This window comes from Zonotrichia leucophrys, chromosome Z (assembly GCF_028769735.1).
Source record: "Zonotrichia leucophrys gambelii isolate GWCS_2022_RI chromosome Z, RI_Zleu_2.0, whole genome shotgun sequence".
NCBI classification, from domain to species: Eukaryota; Metazoa; Chordata; class Aves; order Passeriformes; family Passerellidae; genus Zonotrichia; species Zonotrichia leucophrys.
The window spans coordinates 57,126,831-57,153,195 of NC_088200.1; the positions used below are offsets into that span (position 1 = coordinate 57,126,831).

The window sequence follows — 26,365 nt, forward strand, 5'->3', positions numbered from 1 at the left end:
GCATTAGTAGGCAGAAAAGTGTCTCCTTTTTATCATCTCTTTTATGTGCTTGGATAGAGATAATAGTGTCTCAGCTGGTGCAAGGCAGACTCTCTCACCAGGGCAACAGCAGGTTTTGGAGACAGTTGCTAGCAGTATCTCCTTACTCCTTTAACCTATCCTTCAAAAAGAGCTAACCATACTTTATGCTGCAGCTAATTTCACACGGTCATTTTAAGAATCTCAGATTAATCTGAGATTATACTTCACAGATTGTCAGTGTAAGCATATCTAGCAAATACAGGGGCCTGTGCTTTGTGCTGCAGATTGAACACACCCTTGCATTTATAAAATACTTTTTAAAAGATAATACAGTGAGAAGAGGTTAATGCTTTCTTAAACCACCCTTTATTAAAAAAACATAAACATTTGTAAATATATAAAATTATAAAGTATCAAGTGCTTCTTGCTTCCCAGTACAGTGGAATTCAGAAGTGGCAGGTAAATTTGGTGTTAATCTGTTTGGTGTGTTAGTTCCAGGGCTGCAGAACTGACCAGATAGTTTTGCAAAAGATGGCTATCTCATTCCTCTGACAGGGTTAAACAATCTTGTTTCACTTGAGTTTCAGACTTCTTTCCTGCTCCTTTTGACAAACATCAGTGCTTACTAGTGAGAGCATAGCTGTAGCTGTAGGAACAAGCAGGCTCCTTAGAAGGATGCAAACGTGTTTTACAAAGGGAGAACCTTCCAGTTGCTAATGGGGGAGAGAATTCAGGCACTGATAGAGCTGCTTTGTACAGTATTCCTCTGGCACAGTGTGTCCTTGGCATTGGGACTGTCTTCTAGCTGGACTAGATGAACTTAGTCACAGGTTCAATTTGCATCAAGATCCCTTAATCAGCAAGTACCCAGATTCCCTTGAATCTGAGCATGAAGCATCACAAAATCCCAACTTTTTTTTTTTTTTTTACCACTTAAGTGTTATAAAGTAAGAATTTCTTAGGTAATACACCTAGACCTGAACTCAAAGCAGGACATTACACTGCCACGGAAGTACTGTAAAATGAAAAATCCAGTTGTGTCCATTGTAATTGTCAGTGTAACTGAACTCTAAATGGGATCTTTTGTGTCACTTCCCATCTCATCTAACACTAAAAACCAGATGTCAGTTGCAGAGAGAACAAGTGTTTTTTGATGTTGTTTCTTACTTGGTCACCTCCCCAAAGCCCCTGTCACCTGCAGAAACTTATGACAAGTCTCTGCACTAGTGTCACCATTGCCAGTTCTTCTGCCAGCTTCCATCATGCCAGGCACTACAGTGTCATTCCCCAAGGAGTGATGCTTTATAGGAGACCATCACATTAGTCTAATACTAAACCAGCAATTTCATCTTCTTGTGAAAACTTAAACCACTGAAATTGCAAGAGAGGTGAAGAAACAGAATCCCAAGTGAAACAAGCTAATCCTGAATGTCTCAGCATTTTTTCAGGGAAGCAGAGGTGTGAGAAATGCTGCTGTATTTAACTTCTGCTGCTTATTGATATTTTCTTTTATAGGCAGCACTACAAGCAAGGCTTTTCTTTTCTTGTAGAAGACAAAGTGACTTATTGTAACAGACTTCCATTACAGATCACATACTTACATATCCCCACTGGAATGGAAGGATACTCTAGCTTCTACTGCCCTTTAGCTAAAAGGCACAATTAGTTCCAACATGAGTGGAAGAGTTGTTATGCTGTACCACAGTCCTTAAATAGAAGTTTTCCACTGGGTTTGTGGTAGGCACAGCTTCCATCTTTCTGAAACCCTCACCCTTGATCCACGTACATGAAAATTTAAAAATGTCTGAAATATGATGCTACCCTCCACTGTGGCATTTCTTTAGGTTGAATCAAGTCAGCTAAAAATTTTAGTTGCAAGCATAGTTGTCCATTGCCACTTTGACCTTTCTGGCAGGACAGCCCTTAACAGCCCAGATCCCCAAATAAACACAAGACTGAGAGATGTACAGCAAAGGTGCTATTTGCTCTAGTCCTTGCTTCTTGTGCAACATGGCACAGATATCCCAGCTGTACCAGCTCAGGATTGGTCCATGCCCACTAGTCTGAGTCCTGGCCCTTGGCATCCCCTTTTGGCCTGTTTAGGATTCAGGAACATGTGCTGTCACTGCATCCTCTGCCTTGACCAAATCAGCACTGATTGTCTCAGCATGGAGCCGCTTGTAGTCAGTGTGGAAGAAGATGACGTAGAAACAAGCCATAGCACTGCAGAGGCCAGCCAGCACCAGTACCGGAGCTGTGAGAGAGATACACTTTTAGGCAGTGAAGCCAAAACTCCCCATGGGTGCAGAAACAGACAGGCCAACTCTCCAAAACGACACATTCTGTCTGACCTCCTGCCAAAGGATACCCCTGAGGACAGGGTGCAGACCAGAGTGGGACATGACCAGTTTGGTAACAGACAAGTCTTGCTTTACCTACCACTGGCATAGAAAGAGTATTTACTTAAAATGTGGAAGGCTTCCAGAACACTGTCCTGCATGACCCCCCAGGTTGGAGGTCTTACATCAGAGCAGACACTGTACTTGTAGGAGTGTGTGTCCCTCTGTAAGTGCACACATTTGTGTCCTGGGGGTTAGTGAAAAACATTACAAAAAAGATTTAATCAAATCACTTGAGCTCCACAAGGGAACAGCTCCACAGATAGTGTTTCTTGTAATATCATCTGAGAGCAACGTGTAGAAAAGTACACTTAACATGAACTTTTATTAATGACAAATTTGTGTTTAAAGAATCTTTTCTGAAGGGAAAGAAAAAGTATATCTAAAAGACTATGCAACAAAGCCTGGAAGTAGTTCTAATTTCACCAGTGTCCCAAATGAACATCTTCATCTCCTTCACCACAGGTTTTTTTTCCTGTATCTATCAGACCACAAAAGGAATATAAATGGGTACCTAATCCCAAGATCCAGCTCTGATCTGATTAAATGGCAAATTGCAGACTTTCATAGGTGAAGCAGTCAAATTGCTTTTCAGGGACAGTTATTATGAAGCCTTGATCCCTTACAGCTAGCAGACCTTATTCTGGGGAGTTTCTGCTCAGCCAAGCAGGATATATTTAGTAGGTGATGGTCAGCCTTTGCCTATGGTGTCCCCAGGTGGCATGAACCATCTGAGAGATCAAGACAAGGGTTTAGCCCGCACTGAAAACACTTATGTGCTCCTGTTGATCTCAGTTGCTATCTCTTCTGACCAGCTAGGAAAGGAAGGGAAATCTGGAGTAAGTGAGAACAAAGCTCAAATACAGGCAGCTGTGTGTGCAGAATAAAGGGATGTAGCTTTCAAAGCATTTGTAACCTTGGCCTCCAGTATGAAAACCTGCCCTGGTTATGCTACATGGACAGTGTCTTCCCCTTAGAACAGCTGCTTTCTAGCTTTATGAAACTCAAGCCTCTGCAGGGTGACTGCAAGAGAAATTTTAACTCAGAGCCAGCAGTGGCATTCATGGCACCCTAGAGTTCTTTCTATTTCAATCTTGCAGGATTGGTTTAGCAGGAGCAGCAAGGAGTGCACCATCAGACTCAGAAAAGGGGTTAGAAGATATTCTACAATACGAATCAGACTTGCAGGGTTCCTCACACTGAGACCTGGAGAAGAGTAGGGAGTACATGAGGTGCAACCAAGTGTCCAGCATCATTTCCCAAGGACATACTTACTTGTCCAGTCCAGGGCTCCATCCTGGTCAAGGGCACAGGTGGAAAATGGATCCTCAGAAACACGGACAGTGAGAGCTTGTAGAAGAATCATTAAAATCACACCCTCAATCTGGCTGTGGGGAGAAGACAACATGCAGTTATGTTACCTGCCTGAGGTACCAGTGCTGCAGACAGGACCACCTTTCCCAGCTGGAAGAGAATGATGTTTCTTTCTGCAGCACGGTCCTTCTAGCAGAGAAAGCTACTGCTGGATTCCTCTGGCTGAGGCATTTGGTTAACTGGTTCTGTCCCACAGGGTGTCCAGGTCAACTTCAGACACAGGGCTAGGGTGGCAGGATCACTTTATGCTCCCTCTGAAGGCAAGCAGGTGTTGAACTACACCTGTCCAAAACCTGAGGCATATTCACTGGGCAGAGACTTGGAAACACTTCTCACTGCAGGACTGAGGACATAAAAAAGGCTGTGGCTTCAGCCTCCTCCTCATTCACAGCTGGCTGGCAGCAGTCACTAAGTCCACAACCAGTAAGAGACAAGAGCCTTCAAAGGCAGTGTCTGACTCCCCTCACTAAGTTTCTTGCTGCTGTGCCTCCTCCTGACACAAACACATAGCATCATATCACTGGTGTCACTGCTTAGAGCTCCAGCAAGTCATTCCTGCTGAAATCCAGAGGCAGCCCTAGCCAGGTAAATTGATAACTGGAAGGACAGTCACTGTCCCTCAACAGAGCACTGGGAACTGACTCACCTCTGTACTGTAGGGGGAATGGTGCCTCTATTAGCCATGCAGCCCCCATCTACTTCGGAGGCAAGTGGTGCTGGGCATGGTTAAATCATACTTTGTGCCAACCAAGGGAGACTTTCTTGCGCCTCTTCCACAGAGTCCTCCCCTTTTTAAAACATTTAGCTCTTCAAGTCCATGGCTCAGCCAGCCAGCTCCCCTTGACAGGGGCATGTGCACAGACACCAGAAAGACATTCAGCAAGACAGCAAGCACTGATGTGTCTATCTGCACCCATATCCCTGTGTGTGTGTGTGAGTGTTGGAACCCAAGCTCATGTTTCAATTGGATTTAATCTGCCTGCTTACCTTGCAACAAAAATCAGGCCTGTAGATGTGCCCTCTCCTACGGGGTAGGAGCATTCCACAGCCAGCTCCATGGCAATGGGGTAGATAGCAAAACCAAAGAAACCAAAGAGCGAACTGGTGATGGCCAACGTGACGGCCTGATGTCTGAACCGAGAAGTCTGCAGGCAAAACAAAACAATACCAAAATCTCAATGTCAGCACTGTTTTGCAGAGAAAGTCTCAGGGGGTGGCTCACCATATATTCCCTACCTTTTCCTGAAATCAATTTTTTACTTTCAGCCCTCTAAAGTCAACAGAAGGCTACAAAATGGAGAGGTGTCTGTTGAACTGAAGTAAGGAGAGGATCAGCAGAATTATCTGAAAAACACTGGTATGGTTGTACTATAGTAACTTTACTGGTCAGGTCAGTAACTTACCAGTAGTATGTTCAACATCTCTCTAGGGCCAAGTGAAACACACACCTATGTCCCAAAGCAACATAACATTTTGGAAATTCTGTTTGCATTAGATTACTTGTGTGAATTCTGGGTTGCTGCAGCTAAATGATAAGGAAAATCAGACACACATTTGTAACACTAGGATTTTAATATCAAAAGATCCAAACAAAAATGCAAATAAAAAAACCACCTAAAATATTTACAAAACCTGGAGATTAGTTTAGTGCCTAAACAGCCTGTCCCTAACTCTAGAGGGAAGAGCATGACCTTGTTCAGCCAATGCTACTAAAGACAAAGTACTTTGCAGCCATGCTGCCGGTATCTCCTTCCTTCATCATGTATTAAATTCCCACAGAGGAACACAAGGTGTCTGTCCTGGGATGGCAGCAAACCTGGCCCAGCTAAACTGGTTAAGTAAAGGAAAACTCTATGTGTCTGGAATCAGAGTTCAAAGCAAAGGGATCAAACAGATTTGAATGGGTGATTTTTGTTCTACCACTTTGAATTAACAGTTCTTCTGGATGGGATGAAGGTGAGGAGGGAAGGGCAGGAGGAATAGGTTTGCTTGTTGCTCCTAACATAGCCTCTTACCTATTCAGTGCTTCACCTGAGTCCCCACAAGCTGGATTATATTCAGATCATCCTCAAAACAAATGCAAGAAAATGAAAAGGGAAAATGCAAGGTGTGCTTTAGGCACCTTGCCCTACATTGACAAAAGCATTGTATTTGTCTGTCTCTTCCAAATGAACTACAATCTCTGGGGCCTTGGTCCCAGTGAAGGTGTGATCACCCTCTAGTGAAAGTCTGGACTTTTTATCACACAAGAGAAATGCACAGGATAAGACTGCTGGGAAAGCAGAAACCTGCACCATTCTGGGTCCTCTGTGGTGCTGTGTGCTGTGATCAGATTCGTGCTGTGTGATGGCTCCCATTGGCAATGGCTGTGCCTGAATGCAGTACTTGTAACTTGGCCTCGTGGGTGTAAAGTCTCCAGGTTGTGCATTCCTCTCCTGGCTGAATTCAAGTGTTTTCCTCTTCTGCCTCTCTTGTCGCTCTCAAGGAACTACTTCAGAAGTAGAATATAACTAGGTCCTTCCCACTAATGTTACAACTCTAATACTCACCACTGTTAAAGGCAGGAGTTGGAAAAACGTGACATTCTTGTTCATTTTTGTGATATAAATACTTAGCCATTCCCTTTCTTTTTTTGTTTAAAAGAATGGTCTCAGGAGTCAGTAAGCAAACATGGTGATCCAGTATGGAGAAGTAAAATTATGTCTATTTATCTTTATCTCAATTCAGTCTGTCTCAGGCTCCACAGTCAAATCATCAGTAAAACGTTTTTCTTTAAAACAAGAAATTCCTAGATCAAAGAGATAATCCCAAAGCATAACACAGGGCTTAATAAACACTATGACATCAAATGACCTTGATTTAAGTTGATGATTAATCAGATAGCAACAGAAATAAGCCCACGAGAATGGCACAATGCAAGGGAGAACTCACCACGGCAAACATGATGCTGGCAAGCGCACTCAGACAGAAACTGATCTTGGTGGACTCTATGAACTTCCTTGTCCGGTCAACATACAAGCCCAGCAGGAAAGCACCCAACAAACCACAGACCGTGAACAGTGCACCATTGAGGCCAGCAAAATCCTGGAGCGCAGAAGAACAAGTAATGAGAAACTAGAGCAGTTAGGAAAGACATTTTAATGTCACTGACCCATCTGCCAGCTACCAGTGGTTCACTTACTGAGGTAGGAAAAGCTTCCTTGCCCATTGCAGTAGCTGAGGCCATCAGAGGGCTATGAGTAGCAAGTCACAGAGTCCAGGTGCTTTTACAAGTGTGTGGGGCAAGCACAGTGACAGCACTCCCAAAGGATGATAAGTCTCTGTACACCTGTCAAGGGAGGCTGGATGTTGAGCCATAGCAGGTCTCTGGCATTAAATATTCCAGCCTGGAGCCACAGGGCTCTTCCAGGGGCAGTCAGGTGATTTGTCCATACTGGTGACAACAGGCCCAACTGCCTTGGTACCTGCTGATGTCTGTAATTACCCTCCTGGCCCTTTTCTAACCAGGGACCTGCACTGGCACACCCAAAGCACATTAGAGGAGACATCAGCTGAGTCAAAGTCTAACTAGAAAGGCAGTGAGCAGTGGCTGGGATAGGGTACAAGCTCTGTTGCCTGCACTGATTGCCCTTTGCTTGTGGCACTTCTTGAGCTCCATAAAAACTCAAACACAGACAGCAATCCTGAAAGCAGAGAAGCTTTTAACAAACTTGGAAAAACATTTTTGGGACCCTGAGTGGCACTGGAAGGAAAGGGTATATGGAATAGCTTCTCTGGGCTAAAGGGCCAGGACAAGCCAGTCACACAGAGACAAAATCAGGATGCACATAAAGCAAGGCTGCAAAGTTTAAGGTTTCCAGTTAAAAGCCAATGGAGTGTGCAAAATGCGACCTGGCCATGGAGCCCTGAGCCAGATATCAGATCTGGGAGCTGAAGAGGGGGTGAACAGAAGCCAGACATGTTAATGTGCATATGTAACAGCTGGAGAGGTGTTTTAAGAGGACCCCCATGGCAATACATATACCAGGACTGAAGTGCAGCCTGCTGAGAGAAAATGCCTGAATTGGGGGGGCCTCCCAATAAGCAGGAGGAGGAGAGCAGCAGGAACCAGCTGTGCACATACTGTGCTGAACTGTAAAAGCAGCACCTGCTGATGTAATGAGAAGGATGAAAAAACAGTTGTTACAGTACTACTGACCTCTTCTACTGCCCTGGCTTCATGTAAATCTGTCCAAAGAGGAAAAGGTGCTTGCATCAGCTGGTCTTCGGCTTCACTCTAGGGCCTGCCTGGGCCCCATTCTACTCTGGAGTAGGTGACAGAAGGCTGCATAAGCAGTGCTCTGGAGTGGCTTAGAAAAATCACAATATTCTTTTTTCCTGAAAAAATTTGTGTTTGCAAATGGGAGCCTGGCCATGGTCAGTAATGAAAATGCAGGTCATCTATTATACTAAGAGTCTGACTGTGTTCTGGATTAATCTGCTGCTTGATCTATGTTAGATAACATGAGCAAATAAGATATGAGACTGCAGCATATTCAATTGTCTTCATTTTGCTCTGAGTCCTTTATGAGGGAATATCAGTGTGATTGTATCATAGACAATGTGGACAGTGGTGAGAAAAGGAAGAAGACTCACATTTGAATACCCCTTTTCACAAAGGATCTGTTCCAGCAGAGCTGAAAAACACGTGAACATCCCAATTCCTCCTCCAAAACACACTGCCAGGATGATGTATGGCTTGTTTCTCAGAAGCTAAAAAAAGAAATTAATGTAAATAAGTGGAGGAGGAAAAAGGCCTGTCTGTGACAGCAGACTTGAGGGTCAGTGGCTCTGACTCCTCAGCTGAAATTGCTGACAAGGTAACCCCATGACCATTGACAAAGGTGTGGCTTTGTCCTGGCAATTCAGCCAGAGGACATGTTACAATGAGGACCATGTTAGGGAGGGAGGAAGTCTTCAGTGCTCAAATTCTTCTTTGCTTTGCCATGTGCTATCCTAACTGTTACCACATCTGTTTAGAAGATTCAGGTTGTGTGCTCCTCTTGGATAAGCCCAAGTCCGCTTGTTTGAGCTATCTGAACGCCTGGCAGCTCACAGCTGAATGATCAGACAGCGTCTCTTGCAGCTTTGCTGTGAGCAGCTTCCACTCTGGGAGGAAGGAAGGAATACTGAGGAATCTCCTTTAAGGGGCTTCCATGGCAGGTTTGGAGGAGGGGCATTCGGAGTCTGTTTGGTAGGCAGATTGTTCAGCATATCCCCACCTTGCAGGGCTGCATCCCTCACTCCAGCATGGCAGTCCCTAGGTTGCAACACTTACCATTTTGAGCCCTGTGAAGAATGGCTGTGAGTTGGAGTTGGTGGCACTAGCTGATGGAGGCGTTGGCGGGACCTTCTCATGAATCCCCAGAGTTGCTAGAGCGCAGGCTGTTACTGCTGGGACAGCATAAATACCCAGCTATGCAACAAAAAGACAAGACAAGTTACCAGTCCTTCCAGCTCCGCAACATCCAAACAAATAAATCAGCTGGACCCAAATCAGCCCAGCTGATTGATTAAAGCAGTTCTCATTTACCATCAATGGAATGTGCTTTCCTTCAGGAACTAGTGCAGGGGACAACAAGTTTGCTATAAGAATGCCCAAGGGATTGGCTGGAAGGAAATAGAAGAGAAATATTTTTTTCATGCAAGCAGTCAGAATCATGTATCCACCCCTACTGCCTGCCAGCATCACAGCTGCAGTGTGCAGCACTGTAATGAACAAGGACAAAACAAGGCATATACAGGGAGAACCAGGAGGGGAATATTTGGAGAAGTTGACTGTGTGGTCTTACTCTTGCCACATCTGTTGTCTCACTCACATGAAATCCATTCTATAAAACCATCTCCCTTCAACTCCCTTCCTAACTCCTGTAACCTGTTTTTCAACTATGGACTATGATGTCCTCACTCTCACAAGGCTGCCTCAGTAAATGTCAAGCTAAAGGGACAAAATTAAAATGGGCGAATCCATGTCATCTGTCCTGGTGTTACATAGCAAGAGTTACAGAGCTGTTTTTCTTTCTGTATTCCCCTACACCATTAGGCATGTATACATTGTGTAGAGGATTCCTCTGCTCCAGGGTGAACAGCCACAGCTCTCTTAGCCTCTGCTGCCATGACAGATGCTCCTTTCCCTTAATTGTCTTAGTGGCTTCTTAACTGCACTTACACTAATACGTCCATATCCTTCTTATATAAAGGAATCTACAACCAGACACAGTTCTTCAGACGTGGACAGGCAACCTCCCTCAAGCTGCTGGCAATGCTCTTCAGGAGGGTCACCAGGATGCCATTACTTTTCTTTGTCAAAAGGTCATGAGCAAAAAAGTCACACTAGGTTCATTCCTAAGACCTTTCAAGCCTTTACATTTCCTTTGCAAAGGCCAGGCAGGTATACAACATGATCTCTGCTACTTATCCAGTACAAAAAAATTACATGGCAGCACAGAATCTTGCAGATTTTGTACAGGAGGAGGCAGTTGCATTATTATGGGGCTGGAGCTGAGCAGTGTGTGAAGCAGCACTCCTGGGACTCAGGCTGGGAACATTCAAAATTACAGGCAACAATTTTTTAATGTTAAGGCAACATTCTGGAAATAGTCAAACAAGAAAATCTGCTTTTCTACTAGCATGCAGGGATGGGGTCAAGAAAGCCAACGCCAGCCTAGTGAGCCTGGTGAAGGGCAATGAGAAAGGTACCCTTAAGCATTTTGCAGCAGAAGGAAAGAGAAATGTGGGCCTTTTGCTGGATGAGCAGGAGACTCAGTGATAAAGGACACAGAAATCATAAATGTATTCAATGCCTTCTTTACCTCTTCAGCCCTGGGATCAGAGGTAAAGGTTGAAGCAATAAAGATTTACTCTTAATGGAGAAACAGTAGGTTGGAGAACATTAAGTAAGCCAGACACACAAATCCATGGGACTGATAGGACACATCAGTGGTGAAGTAACAGATTGTTTCCATTGCAAGGCCATTTTTGGTTACCTTTAAAAGCAATTCCAAGACGCTCCTGAGGACTGGAAGAGAGCAAATGTCACTCCCATCTTCAAGAAGAACAAAAAAAAGAATCCAGGGAATTTCAGGCTTTTCAGTTTTACTTTGTTCCCTGGGAAGGTCATGGAATAATCAATCCTTGCCACCATTTCCAGGCACATGAGGGATGAAACTGTGAAAAGGAAAAATGCTTAACTAACCTGATAGCTTTAATACAGTGAAATGACTGCTGGATGGATGAGGAAAGAGCAATTGACACTATCTCCATAACAACCTCGCAGACGAGCTGAGGAAGTACTGTCTAAACAAGGAAGCAGTGAGATGAACTGAAATCCTGCCGAATGGCCGGGCCCAGAGGATTGTGATCACTGACACGAAGACCAGCTGGAGCCCTGTCATCAGTGATGCACCACAGGGGTTGATACTGGGGCCATACAGTTTACCTCGATGATAGGACAGAGTGCACACTCAGCTGGTTTGCAGATGATGTGACGGTGGCAGGAGTGACTTGCAGAAGAGATGGCTGTACTGCCACTCAGAGGCACTGCAATAGAGTGGGGAAATAGGCAGAAGGGAACCTTGTGAAGTTTGACTAAAGGAAATACAATATGCTGCACCTTGGGAAAGAAAAATAACTCATTCACCAGTACCCCTTCAGACTTACCAAAAGCAACTCTGCAGAGAAGGACCAGAGGAGTAGTGGGCAGGGAGTCCTAGTACACACTAACTTGACCATAAACTAGCAACACAGCCTTCTGATAAAGAAAGTCACCGCAATCCTGGGCTCAGCATTAGGCAGTGTTGTCAGTGGGAGCTGGTCTTTACCCTCTACTCTGCACTAGCAAGTCCACATCTGGAGAACTGTGAGCAGTTCTCAGGTTCCCAGTGTGGGAGAGACATGAATTTAATGGTCCAGAAAAGAGAAAAGATGATTAGAGGACTGGAGCTTCTGTCATGTAAGAAGCCACTAAAGAGGCGGGACCGATCAGCCTGGAGAAGCTGCTGGAAAGCAGTTTTGCAGAGACGGATGTGGGGTCTTGGTGGATTGCAAGGTGACTATAAGCTAGCAATGAATCCTTGCAGAAAGGTGTCCAACAGCCCACTGGGCTGCATCAGGAAGAGCAGGTGGAAGATCATGATCCTCCTCCTCTGCTAAGTCCCGGTGAGAAACATACAGAGTGCCAAGTCCAGTGCTGGGTTCCTTAATACAAGGTACCAAGTTAGTGGAGCAAGTTCAGTCAAAGGCCAAAGACATGATTAAAGGTCTGGAACATCTCTCATCCCTAAGGACACTGGGACAGCTGGGACTAGTTAGCCTGGAGAAAAGAACATTGATCAGCAATTATAAAGATGGAACCAGACTTTTCTCAGTGGCGTACAAAGTGTAACACAGGAAACTCTACCTGAATATAAACTTCTTTCCTGTGATAGCTGTTCAGCACTGAAATAAGATGCTCAGATAAGCTCCTATGCCTCCATCCATGAAGATAATTAAAACCTGACTCAACATAAACCTGGGCAACCTGGTCTTGACAACTGTGGTTGAGCAGGGGGGTGGACAAGATGATCCCAAGAGGTGATTTCCACCCCTGTCTGTTCTATAATGATGCTGAGGCATCATTAATAATCCTGTAGCACAACTGTAGCATTTCTACTCTGTGCTTGGGAAAGTACTAGCTTGTGATGCCGGTGAAATATTACCTGCTTCTAAGTACATAGAAACAATTAAACAGAGTTTCCAAGGAGATGGATTACATCTTCTCTGTTGGGGTAAAATGCAACTGGGCATTGTAGGGGACTGCCTGTAAACTAGTCAGCTGTTTCCATGAGCTATCAACATGTTGAAGAAGTTCCAAAAAGTGTAGATGAGCGTTGGAAAGGTATAGGTGAGCATTGGGCTAAATTTGAAAAGACTGAGACCACTTGAGTAATTACATGATTTCAGTTGCTGGGAAGAGCTGGGAAGAGCTATTGCATGGCCTAGATTATGAATGGAAAGGAGGCCACTGAGTTAATCAACTATACATTATGATCGAGAGATCCTGGTGGACTAGCTTACAGCACTCTGCAGTGGGGCTTGGTGTTTTGTGGTCATTGATCCTGATGCACTGGAACTCTTCAGGGTGAAGAAAGTGATATACCAACAAAATTCAGTAAATGAAGACTCCTATGAATGAAGCAGAAGTCACTTTAGTGCACTCAGACAACTCCTTCTCTTTCTGACACAGGAGAATTTCTTGTGATCTTTACAGGGGATGAGTTCTTGGCCCTGCACTACTTCTCTCTGAGTAAGCCTCTACAAGTGATGGGCAGAACAAACACTTGAGCTGAGTCATTAATCATTATGACAGCTGAGTCATAGTAATTTCAGCTGCTCAGCAAGATCCTGGGTGCAAGGTTCATATTTATCACAAAAGCCCAAAGAAGCCTATCCATAGGCATTAACAGCAGGAGGCTGTAGAGCCAGTTTCTGTATGCAGCACTGATACTGATGGAACTGGAATTCTGAGTGCTGCTCAGCATTAATTACACAGGAAGTGGGAACTGATAAATTGGAGCAAGATGACACAAAAAGCTCACATCAGCAACAGGAAGAATGGAGACAAGTGTGAAGAAGCAAAGGGAAATTTGGCTGTAAAATGCCTGGGTGGGAGCCATTCAGTCTTTAAAGACAAAGTAGAGAAGAGACATTCAAGTCTTTCAAGACAAAGTAGAGAAGAGCTGATAACTACCTGACAGACAGGTGCAACAAGACTGAATACACAGGGCATAAAGAGCATTGAGATAATGACATTTGCCATGAGTTAATTAAAAACTGGATTAAAAGACTGGGGCTGCGGCAGATCCTCCTTCCAGACAGCATTTAAATTTTCTTGAAATTAAATCCTGATACTGTACAGCAGACATTATGGATGTAACCAGGCATTATTAATGGAAGCCTTCCATAGAGCAACATGCAGGTGCTGCAGCAGACAATAATCACCACTCAGCCTGCACTCTGACATCCCAACATGCCAGACACTGAACAGCTTCAGGTCTTGGGATTCCACTGTTCCTTGCTCTTTAGGTTTGTTCTTTGTCATAGTTAGATTCATTTGGTTCTGTAAAGACTGAGGATGCTGTGTGAATAAAATGCTCTTTAGCTTCTCTGGCTGCTCTCTCACTTAAAAGAGCCCTTTGTTTGCAGGCTGCAGTCCTTCAGGGCAGTGAAGCACTGAGTGCCCAGTGGTCCTTGGTAATGCCTGTATCATGCCACACTGACAACAGAGCTCCTTCTCCAGCAGCGAAGGTGAAGGTCTGTCTCAGCACTAGGAGAAGCAGTGCAAAAATAATTCATTCGTTCTGACACCACAGATCCATTCTTGCTAAACAAGAGTGCCCATGCTCTAGTCCAGTAGCAGCATTAGAAAAGCTGCATAGGGTTGCTCTTCATTCTCCATGCCTAACCCTTCCTTACAGTGTCAAGGCAATGGGGAGGGAAGGCAGCTGCTGCTGTTTTGAGGGAAGGACAGATGGGGCTGCCACACACATAGAGGTACTATGAGACTTCACAGCTGGAGCCAGTGAACCAGCCCAGTTTCTGGAGCACCTCTCAAGTCCTTGGAGAAAAGAGGAAGAGATTTCTTTGGCTGCTGGGTAAAGTGCCACATGAAGAGAGGAAACAGGTCCATCAAGTGTGGTATCCTGTCTCTATCTGTGCCCAAAGGAGCCAAGAGAGGAATGTGATTAGAGCAAGCTTATCTGCTTATCCAGTTTCCAGGATTCCAGGCACTTAGCAAGGCAAGGGTGCTTTCTGCATGGATAGCCCTGCCATTTAGCATCCCCAACATGTTTGTGCAGACAGACAAGTATATTTTGTTTGTGTGTGCATAGATACCAATTAGGAATATGTCCTCAGCCTTCCTTCTGGATGAAACTGGTGGGCAAAATTGCCACAGCAGTCACACCTCCCCTCCATCCAGTTACAGAACTTGGCAACTGTGACCACTGGCACTACAATGCAATTTAAGACACCTTCCTAAGAAACTGCAAAATTAAGGCCACTAAAGACTTAGTAACATTAAGGGCTGTTGTCACCCTGTGTGATATTTAGGCAAAGATGACAACCTGGTCCTGGAAGAGAGAAAGAAGGTTAGGAGTCTGGGTGGCTTATATCCACTTCTTGTTCATCTGTGTTGTTGCACATGACTAGAAGACTTTTGAGTGAAGCTATATCTGCAAAGGCAAATGGCTGAAGTACAAAGGACTTCCTCTGCCTGCTGCCTCTGAAAGGCAAACAAATTGCTAGCAAGTTCTGTGAGGCAGCAATGTTAGTTTGCAGCTATCACTTACACATTGATGCAATCATATTTGCTGTTGCTCTCTGGTGGTCTGGGAACCATAGCGCTGCCAGCTTTGTTGGTGAAAAGATGATAAGAGGCTGTGCTAATGCAGAGAAGCACTGTCCAACAAACAGGTACCAGTAACTCTGGGAACCCAAGCTCAGGAACTTCAGAACGCTGAACATCCGGGTGATACTACCAACCATGTTCAGCCATGCACTCAGGACCACCTGCAGTGAGCAGAAACAAAAAGAGTTTGCGTGCTGAAGCCTGAAGGGAAGAACTTAATACAATGGATTAGCATGAGCAAGGTCTCAAACGCACCACAGGAGACACTGGGTGATAGTAATCACTGCCCGCAGACCCTGCGCACCCCTCTGGGCCACTGTGAGATGCTCCTGATCCTACCTGCCTCCTTAGGGAGTGTCTTGGGGTGACAGGGAGCAAGGAGCCTGTCTCAGCCCCATATAAGAACCACATTGATGAGAAATCTGAAGTTCACTAATTACACCTTGCTATCAAGTTTGCGCCATCACCCATATTTTGCTGTGACAACCCAAAGATAATGGCAATGAATCATCCAGCTTTTGGATCCTGCAATTGTTCTTCTATTCTATTAGCATGCTGGTGTTTCACTGCTGCATTCCACAACACAATTCTGGGATTGTGCACAGATCACAAGCTGGCTTAGCAGAGGCCAAGCTCTAACCTGATAGGGGTCTCTTGCTTGCACTCTGTCCTGCTATTCCTTAAACTGGCCCAGACAACAAAATTGTGGTGCTAAGACTTTTCCATAGCAAATCTGACCCAATTACAGAAAGCTCTTCACAGAGTCAGCTCACAATATCTGTCCCTGTCAGATGGCTAAGACAATGAAAACTAAAGCCGGAAAAAGCAAGCATACAACTTTATTCTGACTTTTCCCACTGCTCTCTCCACCATCGCCACAGACGTGATGTTACTGAACTAGCTTCCAATGTGCTAATTCTCTGCAGCATTTGGGAAGACTCCTATTCAAAGCATGTACATTACTGATTTGTGCTTCTACTGCTACCTCTAGGTGAAACTTCCTCAGGGAAGCAGAACACTTCAACTCACAGCACAGCGGAGCCCCACGCTGTCAAGGACCCATGTTGCCACCAGACCAAATGGGATTGAGATGAGGAGGTACACCATTGAGAGCCAGTTGACTGTCTCCAGGGAAATGTGGAAGTAAGCAGCTGTCTTATCAGCCACAGGAGCAAACGTCAGCCAGAGCTGCCGAACAAAGACCGAAAATCAGTAAGCATGAACACCTCCAACAGAACAGTAATTCAGCATCCCCTCAAACTGAGTTTTGAGGAGGCTTGCTGTCTTAGTCTCTCCTTGAAACTGTGATGTTAAGGCTGGTAATAAAATTTCAGACCTTGTCCACAGTTACTTGGCCCAGAGCACCCCTTACATTTCACTGCTTCATCCCCAGTCCCCTAGTCCTGATGCTGGAGGCTGGCAAAAGTAGAAGTCAGTACCTTTCCTGTCCCCATGTTGAACAGGTTGGCTCTGACGCATTTACTTACCTGATGGAAACCACATGGACTCATTCTGTGTTAGCACAAACAAATAGAATCTGCCACCTCCTCCCTACAGCTAAGATCCCTTAAACTTGGACTGGTATTTTCAGTTCCATTTTAACACCTGGATGTGGCCTTGTAAGAAGAACTTTACTATGTGTCAGCCAAGAGATACATTATTCCCTGCCTTCTTAGACACACTCAGCAGATATAAAATTACCTAGAGATTGCATTATTTAATGTATTAGAACACCTAACAGGGAGGTACACACAAAAGAGGTACTTCAACAACTATCCACATTTTTCTTCCAGCGCCATATCTGAACACAGCTCCCTAAACTTCGTTGTAGACACTGATTTCATTGCTCCTGTCTGCTTCTGGTTTCTTATGAGAATGACAAGAACTGCTTGATCCTAAAATCAGGTTCTGAGATCACATACATAGAAAGAAAATGAAGCACTGCAAGTTAGAGGATGTTTCTGTAGATTCTTTGCCAAGATGCATCCTAGTGCTTTTCAAAAAGACTGATTTAACCTATCAAATGGCCTAACCATTCAATGATGTCAATTACAGGCTGCCTCACTGTTACAGGATGATCTTGCTGCTGCTGAATACTCAGGGTTATAAAGTCTGCAGAAATGTGAGCAAAAACTTCAGTTATAGCTTTCTACAAAAGAACTACAGCCACAGTTACTTTCCAGGTACTCCCTTTTGTCATCACAAGCTTGCTTCTCACAGCCTGCATCCCGCACCCAGCATCAGATGTGGCGTTTACGTGTAACTGAAAAAGACTTGGAAAATCTCAGTTGAAGGTGTGCTCCTACAAACTGTTTCTTGTTATTTCCAGGATTCCTGGGGGTTTTTTCTTACATGATAGGGACCATAAAAACTGTCACATTATATAGGAGCAGAGGGGAGATGGGCTTTTCTTCTCCCTAGAGTCACCGTGTGACAACAGCCACAACACAAATGATTCTTTAGCTAGGCTTTTCCCCTGGCAGGGAGGCAATGAGTAAATGGTCGTAACAGAGAAGCTTTGAATATATTCTCAGCAGCCTTGCAAGGACTCCTAGCACCAGCCCTTTCTCTTTTCCGAAAGAAGCTGCCATGCTGTACCTCCTGTATTCAATTCAGAGCTCCTATCAGCATGCTGGGCTCAGACACACCTATGTGATATCCTTTAAACGTCTGGTATGGGGGTGGATTTGGTGTTTACTCAGCTTCTACAACCTGGTGAAGGAAGACGGTAGGTGCAGAAGCAAACTGTACTCTTAGACATCAAGGAGATTAATCCAGGTCACTTTCCAGACTTCCATCAGACAGGAATGGGAGTTTAATTGTTTAATGCTAATGTAACTGTTTAGATGTTACAAGCATGACTAAGACATGAGCATTAGTTTGCTTATGGGATGCTAAACTCCTGCTAAACAAATCCCAGCTGTGTAGTTCCAACAACAGCACTTCTGCGTTCTTCAACGCCTTCTATGCAGGGGTGGTGGTGATGAAACACTCTACCAGGAAACAATTAAAGAGATGACACATTTTGTAAGCCAGCTTCAGATACATTTTCACCCCCTTGCTCCTCTACACAACATGATCAACCATGCATTACATCATTAGGAAAGTGATGCCACAACATGATCAACCATGCATTACATCATTAGGAAAGTGATGCCACAAGTCAAAGAACAGCATTTTCTGTTCAGTGACTGTATGCATCTAGGTGATCTGGGACCAAGCACTGGCACAATTTCATTAGATCTAGTAAAACCATTTCATGCAGAAAACCAAGCATAGGGGCTGCCCCATATTCCTATCCTGAGCAAGAGCTCCAGTCCTAGCATATCCATGTGAGAGCATGGAGGGTGGAAAGTTGCAGCTTGTCCCTCAAAATAGGAAGTGGGTCTATTTATGGGTCTGGACAGAAAAAGTATGTTTCATTGTTTACCATGTGTTGTTCTAACACAGAAATTCAGAACTGGGCAATGGAGCTCAAGATGTAACTGTAGTCAAAGAGGCCACCAAATGCCCCTACAACAAAGAGGTGGCATTGTGGGGTTTTGCCTACTCAGGGAAATACACAGTCAGTATGCCACCTTCTGCTTTTGGTTTTCCCAGTTATGGTAACTTCACCCACAGCAGTTAATAAGCTCTTGTGCTGGAAGCTAGAGCCCTTATCCAACATGCTTTTCTGAAACTCTGCATTGCCAAGGCTGACACCTACATAGGGGCTGCCCTGAGGTAAGCCCCCTCAGAGCACTTAAAGAAGATGCAGCTCTCTCTTGGTGAGATTTAAAGTCCTGTAAGCTCCAAGGATGCAGAACAGAGACAGAGAGAGGTTCTGGCCTCCAGCACTCTCCAAGGGCCATTTTCTTCACTCATCTTTGGCACACCAAAACCACAGAATCACAGAATGATGGAATATTCTGAGGTGGAAGGTTGCCACAAGGACCATCAAGTCCAAGTCTTAATTTAATGGCCTGTATCAAAGCTTACCACTGCAGATCACAGTGACAGATACAAGGGGAGAGACAATGTGTGGCGTTATAGGATGTCAGACCCCAGAAGCTTGTTGTCTTCTGGAACAGATAAAGAAAGTAGGAACAGAGAGATACCTCTTGCAGGGTTGTTCAGTCATTGCAATTTTCAGTCCCTGCACAAGCTTCACTATGTGGAAATACACCCTTGTGGTCTGGTCAAGCTGCATGCAGCTCCATTGCCCGAGAGGCCACACAAAACCAGAGCCTCAGTGCCAGTTGCAGAAGGCATCAAGATGAGTTCTTGCTATGCACTGCACTGCTTCATCTGTGCTCACATGAGCTTCTCCAAATGCAGCTCAATAGATGCCACAAGGTCAACTCCTGACTGCGATGCTGGCAAGCAATTTTCACTCACCTACTACAGCTTATATTCCTTCAAAGCCCTGCTAGTACTACAATTATTGAAACCTTTCGGCAACCTTTGAAAAAATTCTCAATTTGGCACAAGTTAGAATAGATAATGATGAAAGGCAGCAGCAGTTCACTTTCTGGACCACGGCAAGTTAATCAAAAGATTTACATGGAAGCCCATGTCTCAGGATCTTTACCTTGTCAGAGTGACCCCGAGAAGAGTTTGAAAGTCTCTCTTCCCAGACCGGTGCTTGAAGAAGTCAGGGCTCTTCATTTCCTCAGTCTCAAGGTTTTTTATTGCATCTTATCTATAAAATTCTTTCTACTGTCCTGCCAAGATCTGCTTAGCAAGACAGTCCAGGCACTCTGCTTGCCCCCAGGGCGATTTTATGTTTTTATACTAAAAACTACGTACACAATGTTTACAATTACTTTCCAATACCTATCGCCTATGTTAGACAGTGAGCTTCTACTCTAAACCAGTCTAAAAGTGCCAACATCACAGCAGAAGATGGAGGCCAAGAAGAAGAAGAAGGAGAAAGGCTGGACATGCCCAGATCCCTCCATCTTGCCTCCTGAACCCTCATTCCAGAAACCCCAAAATCTACTTTTCCACCCCGTGATAATTTCACTATTATTCTATTTAAACTGTTGTGGCTTGCTGATCTTCATATAAGGTTGGTAATTTTCTCCACGGGTCACAATCAAAACCACAGGTGTTTTGGGCTCTGTGCCAGGGCTTCTGACCCCCCTGGCAGGGGTCTTGGCCATTCTGGACAGCCAGAGGGATGTCCTGGGTTCCCACACCCATGCAGAGCCACTAAATCACAGAGACTCTTACCTTTGCTTGCCAAAAAGCCACAATGAGTTTGTGAGCTCAATCCCCTGACACCTGTCAAAACTCACTTCCCCAGCAATCTCTCATAGATTTGGCATTAGTTGTTTTCAAATTGCAGCTCCTCCTGTAGTATAATCCATTATCAATCGTTATTTCACTGATGTTTTAGATCATGGTATTTGCTCCTTCAGCATTCAGTTATGGGCTTTTCTCTCCTTTCTCTCCTCAGATATGCACCTAGAGAGTGTAATAATGGACGCTTATTGGAGTTTATTCTCCAATAATTGGACGTTTCTTCTCCAGGAAGAAGGCAGGAATTTTACCTCCTACACTCCTCTTCTGAGCTCAGGCCTTAGAAACACCTTCATCTCACTGTGGTTTTAGGTTTAAAGATAGCAAAAGCTCCAGTGCTTGCTAGTCTGGTCTGGAAGACATACCTCAGCATACACTCTTCACTATAAAAACTTGTGTTTAGCAGCTGAGGAAAGAACACAAGGGCCCCTGATGATCCCCGAGCCTGTCCCAGCTGACACTGGAGTACAGCTGTAACTCCCCCTGCACACAGCTGTCTGGCTGGGGAGCCATGCCCCAACACTAGAAGAAAAGGACAGAAATGTTTTCTACCCACAGTCAACTCATATCCTCAGCTACAGGAGGGCCCTTCCACATCTTCTTTGACAATGAGGCTTGCACCAGGGCCAGGGCACTGACATTCAAACTTTCTGACTAATACTGACGTTGGGAATGGTTCTGGCTCCACTTTCAGCTCTCTTGCCCTCTGCTTTAATCTTCTTCTAGCTGACACTTTAATTCTCCTGCACCAGCCAGAAACTGCTTGGTCCCTTCTCCATTAACTGAAATTTAATCCTTATTAAAGGTGGCTGAAAGGAAGGATGGAGAGGGACTTTTCATGAGGCATACAGTGGTAGAACCACCAGGAATGGCCTTAAATTAAGGGAGGGTAGATTTAGATTAGATATTAGGAAATTTACTTTAAGGTTGGCGAGGCACAGGAACAGGTTACACAGAGAGATTATGGACTCTCCATGTCTACAGGTGGCCAAGGTCATGCTGGATGAACAACTTGGTCTAATGGAAGGTGTCTCTGCTCATGGCAGAGGGATGGAACTAGGTGATTTTTAATGTCCCTTCTAACCTACACCATTCTATGATTCTATGATCATGATCTTATGACAACTGCAGGCCTGCATGGGCATTCCTGTAATCAAAACAGGTTACAGCTGTTCTCATCCTGATTCCATTTTTAAGTTTTTATGTTGTCCTTTCTGATATCCCTGTAGACCCTTAGCTGACAGGTAAGGGTTTTACAGGTGTCCCCCCTCTCTTCCTCCCAGAATTTGACCAAGATCTGCACTCATTCCCCTTACAACTCCATCAGAGCTCCTGGTTCAGTTCTTCCACCCTACTGCCTTCACTGTTCCCACTCCCACACAGACTCTCCAGGACCAATTTCACCTGCAGGATCTGGTTTCCCTCCACCCATTTGAAGGGAGCCCAGTGTTTGTCCTTCCTCCCATTTCTGTAGGAGGCAGGCTGTGAGACACCAGCTCTCTGTCTGCAGTGGTACCAAGGTGGTGCCTGAAGGTGGGACTGCACACAGGCTCTACACTTTGGTAACCAACAGCTGTGAGCTGTCACGTATGCTGAAAACAGCATACATGACAGATGCAAGATTTTTGGGTCTCAAAGTGCAGCAATATTGATGCACCACACATTTAACCAGGTACAACCCTGACAAAAGTGGTGCCAGACATGTTCTTCACAAAAGGCAAGCTGGTAATCAATGCCTGCTTTTCTCATGAACAAATCAAGATTCTAAAAGTGGAAAGTATTTGCAGAAAGCACAGGGTGGGAATCAGGCCACTTTGCCATGTCAGTGGCAGTATCAGCTAGCGAGGGTTGCTATAAGGAGCATTTTTCATTGTCTAGCATACTGTATAGCTGACTATAGAATGAGACTGTAGAAATGTCTGCAGTAACTTTTATGTACAGTTTTAAAAGAAGGAGCCAAAGGGGTTGTGAAATGGGAATGAAATGGGAATTTCTGCTTCGTAACAGGCACCAGCACAGCTCGCCAGTCCCCACACAGGCTTCACCTACAGCAATTCTGCCAACTCCAGCATGCATTCTTTCATGTGCTTGAAGACAGCTTACAAGGTGATGTAAGAGGTCTTTCTGTGACACGGATGCTGCCTCCTTCTCCCCCGAAACTGGATGATGAAGCCCTTACACCAGAGTCCTCATCTTTAAGGTTAAAAGGGACACACAGCTTGGAAGCAAACAGCCCCTGTGCTCAGCTGAAAGAACCCATGCTGACACGGGACTTTAGGACATTAGGACAGAGGTGTGATCTTCAGAAAAGGCCAGATCCTTGCCAAGATGTCTCTTTTAGTCTCCACAGCTCTCAAGAGAAGTAGCAGGAAAAAAGAGCAGCAGCTGTGTGCGCACACGTATCTACAGGGGCACTGCTGGAGCAGACAGGTGTGGGTGAGGAGCGTGTGCACCCTGCCCTGGAGCATGCCAGGCTCCACTTGTGCCGCCCTCCTTCCTCTCCCAAGTACACTGAGTGGTAGTGTAAGTCCTCCACTTGGTGAGTCAGGAGCCACTTGGCCAAGCGTGAGCTGGCACCAACCCTCTGCTCCCCTGCTCCTTCCCAGCTTGCTCATGCTGGTGACCACCGCACTGGGCAGTAAACACTCTTGGTTTCATTCTTCTGTCTTTTTCTGTGCCTCCAGTGCTAAAGCAATAGAAAGTCCCTCCTGTGAAACACAAAGTTCCCACCTGTTCAGCTTCACAGGAAGGAGGAAAAAAGGGAGGAGCTATGTGCTACAGCAGCTGCAAGCACAGCATGAACACTCTTAAACATTAAGCCTTCAGATGAAGAAAATCATACTCAAAACCACAGTGTAAGTTTAGCAAAACAAATCTGGGGAGAAACCACAGACAGAGTTATGTCAACCCCTCCCATCAGCAGTGCTGCAAGAGACAGCTGGGGATAAATCATCTAAGTTTAGCTGTGGTCACAACATCCTCTCTGCACACAACTTCATCATGCTGATGTCTGCTTATGGCTTTCCTAAGATAAGGCAGCAGTTTTTTACACTATATTGTCAGCTAGGAATTCCCCGAACAGCCCTATTTAGGAAATGTCAACAAATTCCTGATAAGGTAGTACCCACTTTGTACAGCAGGGAGAGACAGAGGCTTTTAAACTCAAGTCAGTAACAGAAGCACAAGTAAGGTGCTATATTTATCGTTGGTGTAAAAGCCTCTATATCATATTAACTCCACTCTGCTCCAGTTAATGCAAGGATTTCACATGATGAAACAGCAGGAGGATATAGGGAAGAGTGCCTCTTTCATCACCACATGGTCTGCTCTGGCTTTGCTCAATCACACTCTAAACCAGACTAAGAAATACTCCTTTCTCAGCCTGTACTTGCTGCATGATGAAATGTGCTGAACTGCAGTTAAGCTGCTTCTACCTTGTCTCCTTGACATTGAAAGTCTCCCTCACTCAGTACTTAATAGAAAACTGCATGTCAATGGACAAGAATGAGGAATACAAGGCATCATTCTGGAAGCTTGATCCAGCAAATGTGGTTCAAGCCAGACAATTCAAAAGTCCTGTCCTCACTACATGCATTTGCAGATAATGACACAGATGTACATAAAACAAAGTGCTGCACGCAACATCTTAACGGGAATTGATGACACAAGTTGCAGGGCAATTTTTCACATTACAGAACTGGTTAATTAATCTTTTCATCTGTAACTTTTAAATAGCAACCAACCACTTTGATTTCATGGACTCAACTACTACGTCGATTTTAATGTGATTTTTATCAGGAACATTTAGAAGAAACGTTAGCATCAGGAAATGTTTGCTTACAACTTTATATGTTAGCATAGTTGCCATTCCAGATCGTTGCAATGGCTTAGAAACAGTAATTCCACTCTAGGATACTTACTAGGCACCCAGCTTTGAAGTTGTAAACTTCTCGCCTAATCTCATACCGTGGAAAAATAGTATTATGGGCAGTCAGGAAATTGTCAAGATACAAAGGAGACAGAACAGGTCAATCTTCCAGGGCTACAGAGTTTTCAGCAACACACTGAGGACACAGTAATACTTGCAGATATACTGAAAAGACCTGTTTCTTAAAGTTTCACCTTTAAGATTTCAGCAAAGTCAAAATCTGACAAGACATCCTGAAAAAGGCTTGGTACAGTTTCCTTCACCCATGCTGTCACCATCCACTTCCAGGGTTTATTTCGTGTCACATAATGTTCTTCTGCTGTGCTAATTTAACTGCAAGCAAGCAGCGGGGCTTTTCTGCAGAACAGTTTTTTACACTCTTAAAGGATATATTGATTTAATGCACCACTGAGAAGGTGCATTAATTTTTTTCCCCATATACCGCCAAATTCTCACTATGTTTTTTCCATTTCTCTACTCCAGCACTCTTGCATCACGGAATACCTAATCATCCTTCAAAGCATTTACATGTTTGCAGGTTGCAGTGCCTGATCTTGTCTGCCAGACAGCCCGCATTCACAGCATGGTAATCCTCAAGAAGATGAATAATTCTACATCAGTCTGATAATTATCAACAATGTCCTCAAAGACTTGATGAGCAAAGATCTGGGCTTCTTTTTCATACACTAAGCCTTGATAAGAGGAAGCTTTATGGGTTTATCTCTACAACTACTGAATTTAAATCAGTTCGACAGGTGGGATATGACCTGGCATCCAAATTTTTCAAGTCTCTCAGAACAAGGCAGAGTAGGCCAAAAGAAGTTCATACAACCATCCGTTTAGTGCATAATCACTCCTATAGTGCTCTGCATATGCAACAGACCCTGAAAGGAAGCTTGCTTCTTCTCCTGACCAGATAAATCTGCTGTCACAGGCAAGCAATGCAGCAGTTAACTCCTGCTCCTCTCCCATGGCGTTTAAACACTGCTCTGCTATTCTTAGGCTAGAAACATGTGACCCTCAGAGACGATGAATACTTTCTCTGTCTCCTCATGGCACACGAAGTGTACTCGGCAGCAATTTTTGCTGTGCTGCAGGACACATTTTGCTTCATCCCAGGCTGACTTGAGGCTGCGGTACTTCCTGCTGTGCTCTTGGAGATCCCACACACCCTCCCGCCCCATCCTGCCCTTCCCCCGTCACACCCCTCGGTGTCCCGGATCCCACCGGTCAGAAAGGAAAGCGTGAAGGCCTAAGTCATAACCAGAACGACAAAATACAAAAGTAAAACCCGGTTATTCCGTCCGTCAGGCACGGCCAGGCTGACGCTTCTCCGAACTGTGCGCGTACAACCGATTCCGGTGCTCCAAGGATGAGGGGGTGGATCTGAGACAGGGCACTGGGGCAGAGCCCTGAGGATTGCCTGGCTGCTTCTAGGAAGAAACAGGAGGTGCTTTTGGCTCTGGCGAGCCATGTCAGCCCGTCTTCCCTCCGCACCAGCAGCCGCAGCAGCAGCAGCGGCCAGACCTGCTCTCCAGATCTGCTGCACAGCGAGGCGGCAGGGAAGGGCTGTGTGCCCTGCCTGCTCCGCGCCTCCGCCCGCTGCTCGGGCACCCGGGGCTGCCGGCGGCCGCCCCCTTCCCCAGCACTCCGGAGGAGCGTCCCAGCGCAGGCCGGCTGCGGGGAGCGGCTGCCCGCGCCGGGAGAGGCGGCCGCACTCACCATGGCGTTGGAGCAGTTCAGCAGGCACACCACGGCCAGCAGGAACCACCGCCGCCGGTACGTCCTGAAGCGGGCCGGCGGCCCCAGGCTGCGCTCCCCCAGCAGGCTGGCCGTCTCGGCGCCCTCCATCGCAGCTCGGCGCGCTTCGCTTGGCTCGCCTCGACTCGCCACTGCCGCGTCCGGCCCCGCCCCGCCGCCCTTCCCGGCCTCCCG

General features: G+C 45.4%; 1 protein-coding gene across 1 annotated transcript; it reads right to left on the reverse strand.

Moving 5' to 3' along the window:
• Nucleotides 1–369: 369 nt before the first annotated feature.
• SLC49A3 (solute carrier family 49 member 3) lies at nt 370–26,365 on the reverse strand. Its single transcript, XM_064736934.1, has 10 exons — nt 26,153–26,365; nt 16,249–16,407; nt 15,161–15,380; nt 9,367–9,443; nt 9,112–9,249; nt 8,430–8,546; nt 6,726–6,878; nt 4,782–4,939; nt 3,696–3,808; nt 370–2,275 (listed from the first exon to the last, which is right to left on the reverse strand). The coding sequence occupies exons 1-10, from the start codon at nt 26,279–26,281 to the stop codon at nt 2,121–2,123; spliced, it is 1,419 nt and encodes a 472-aa protein (XP_064593004.1). The 5' UTR covers nt 26,282–26,365; the 3' UTR covers nt 370–2,120.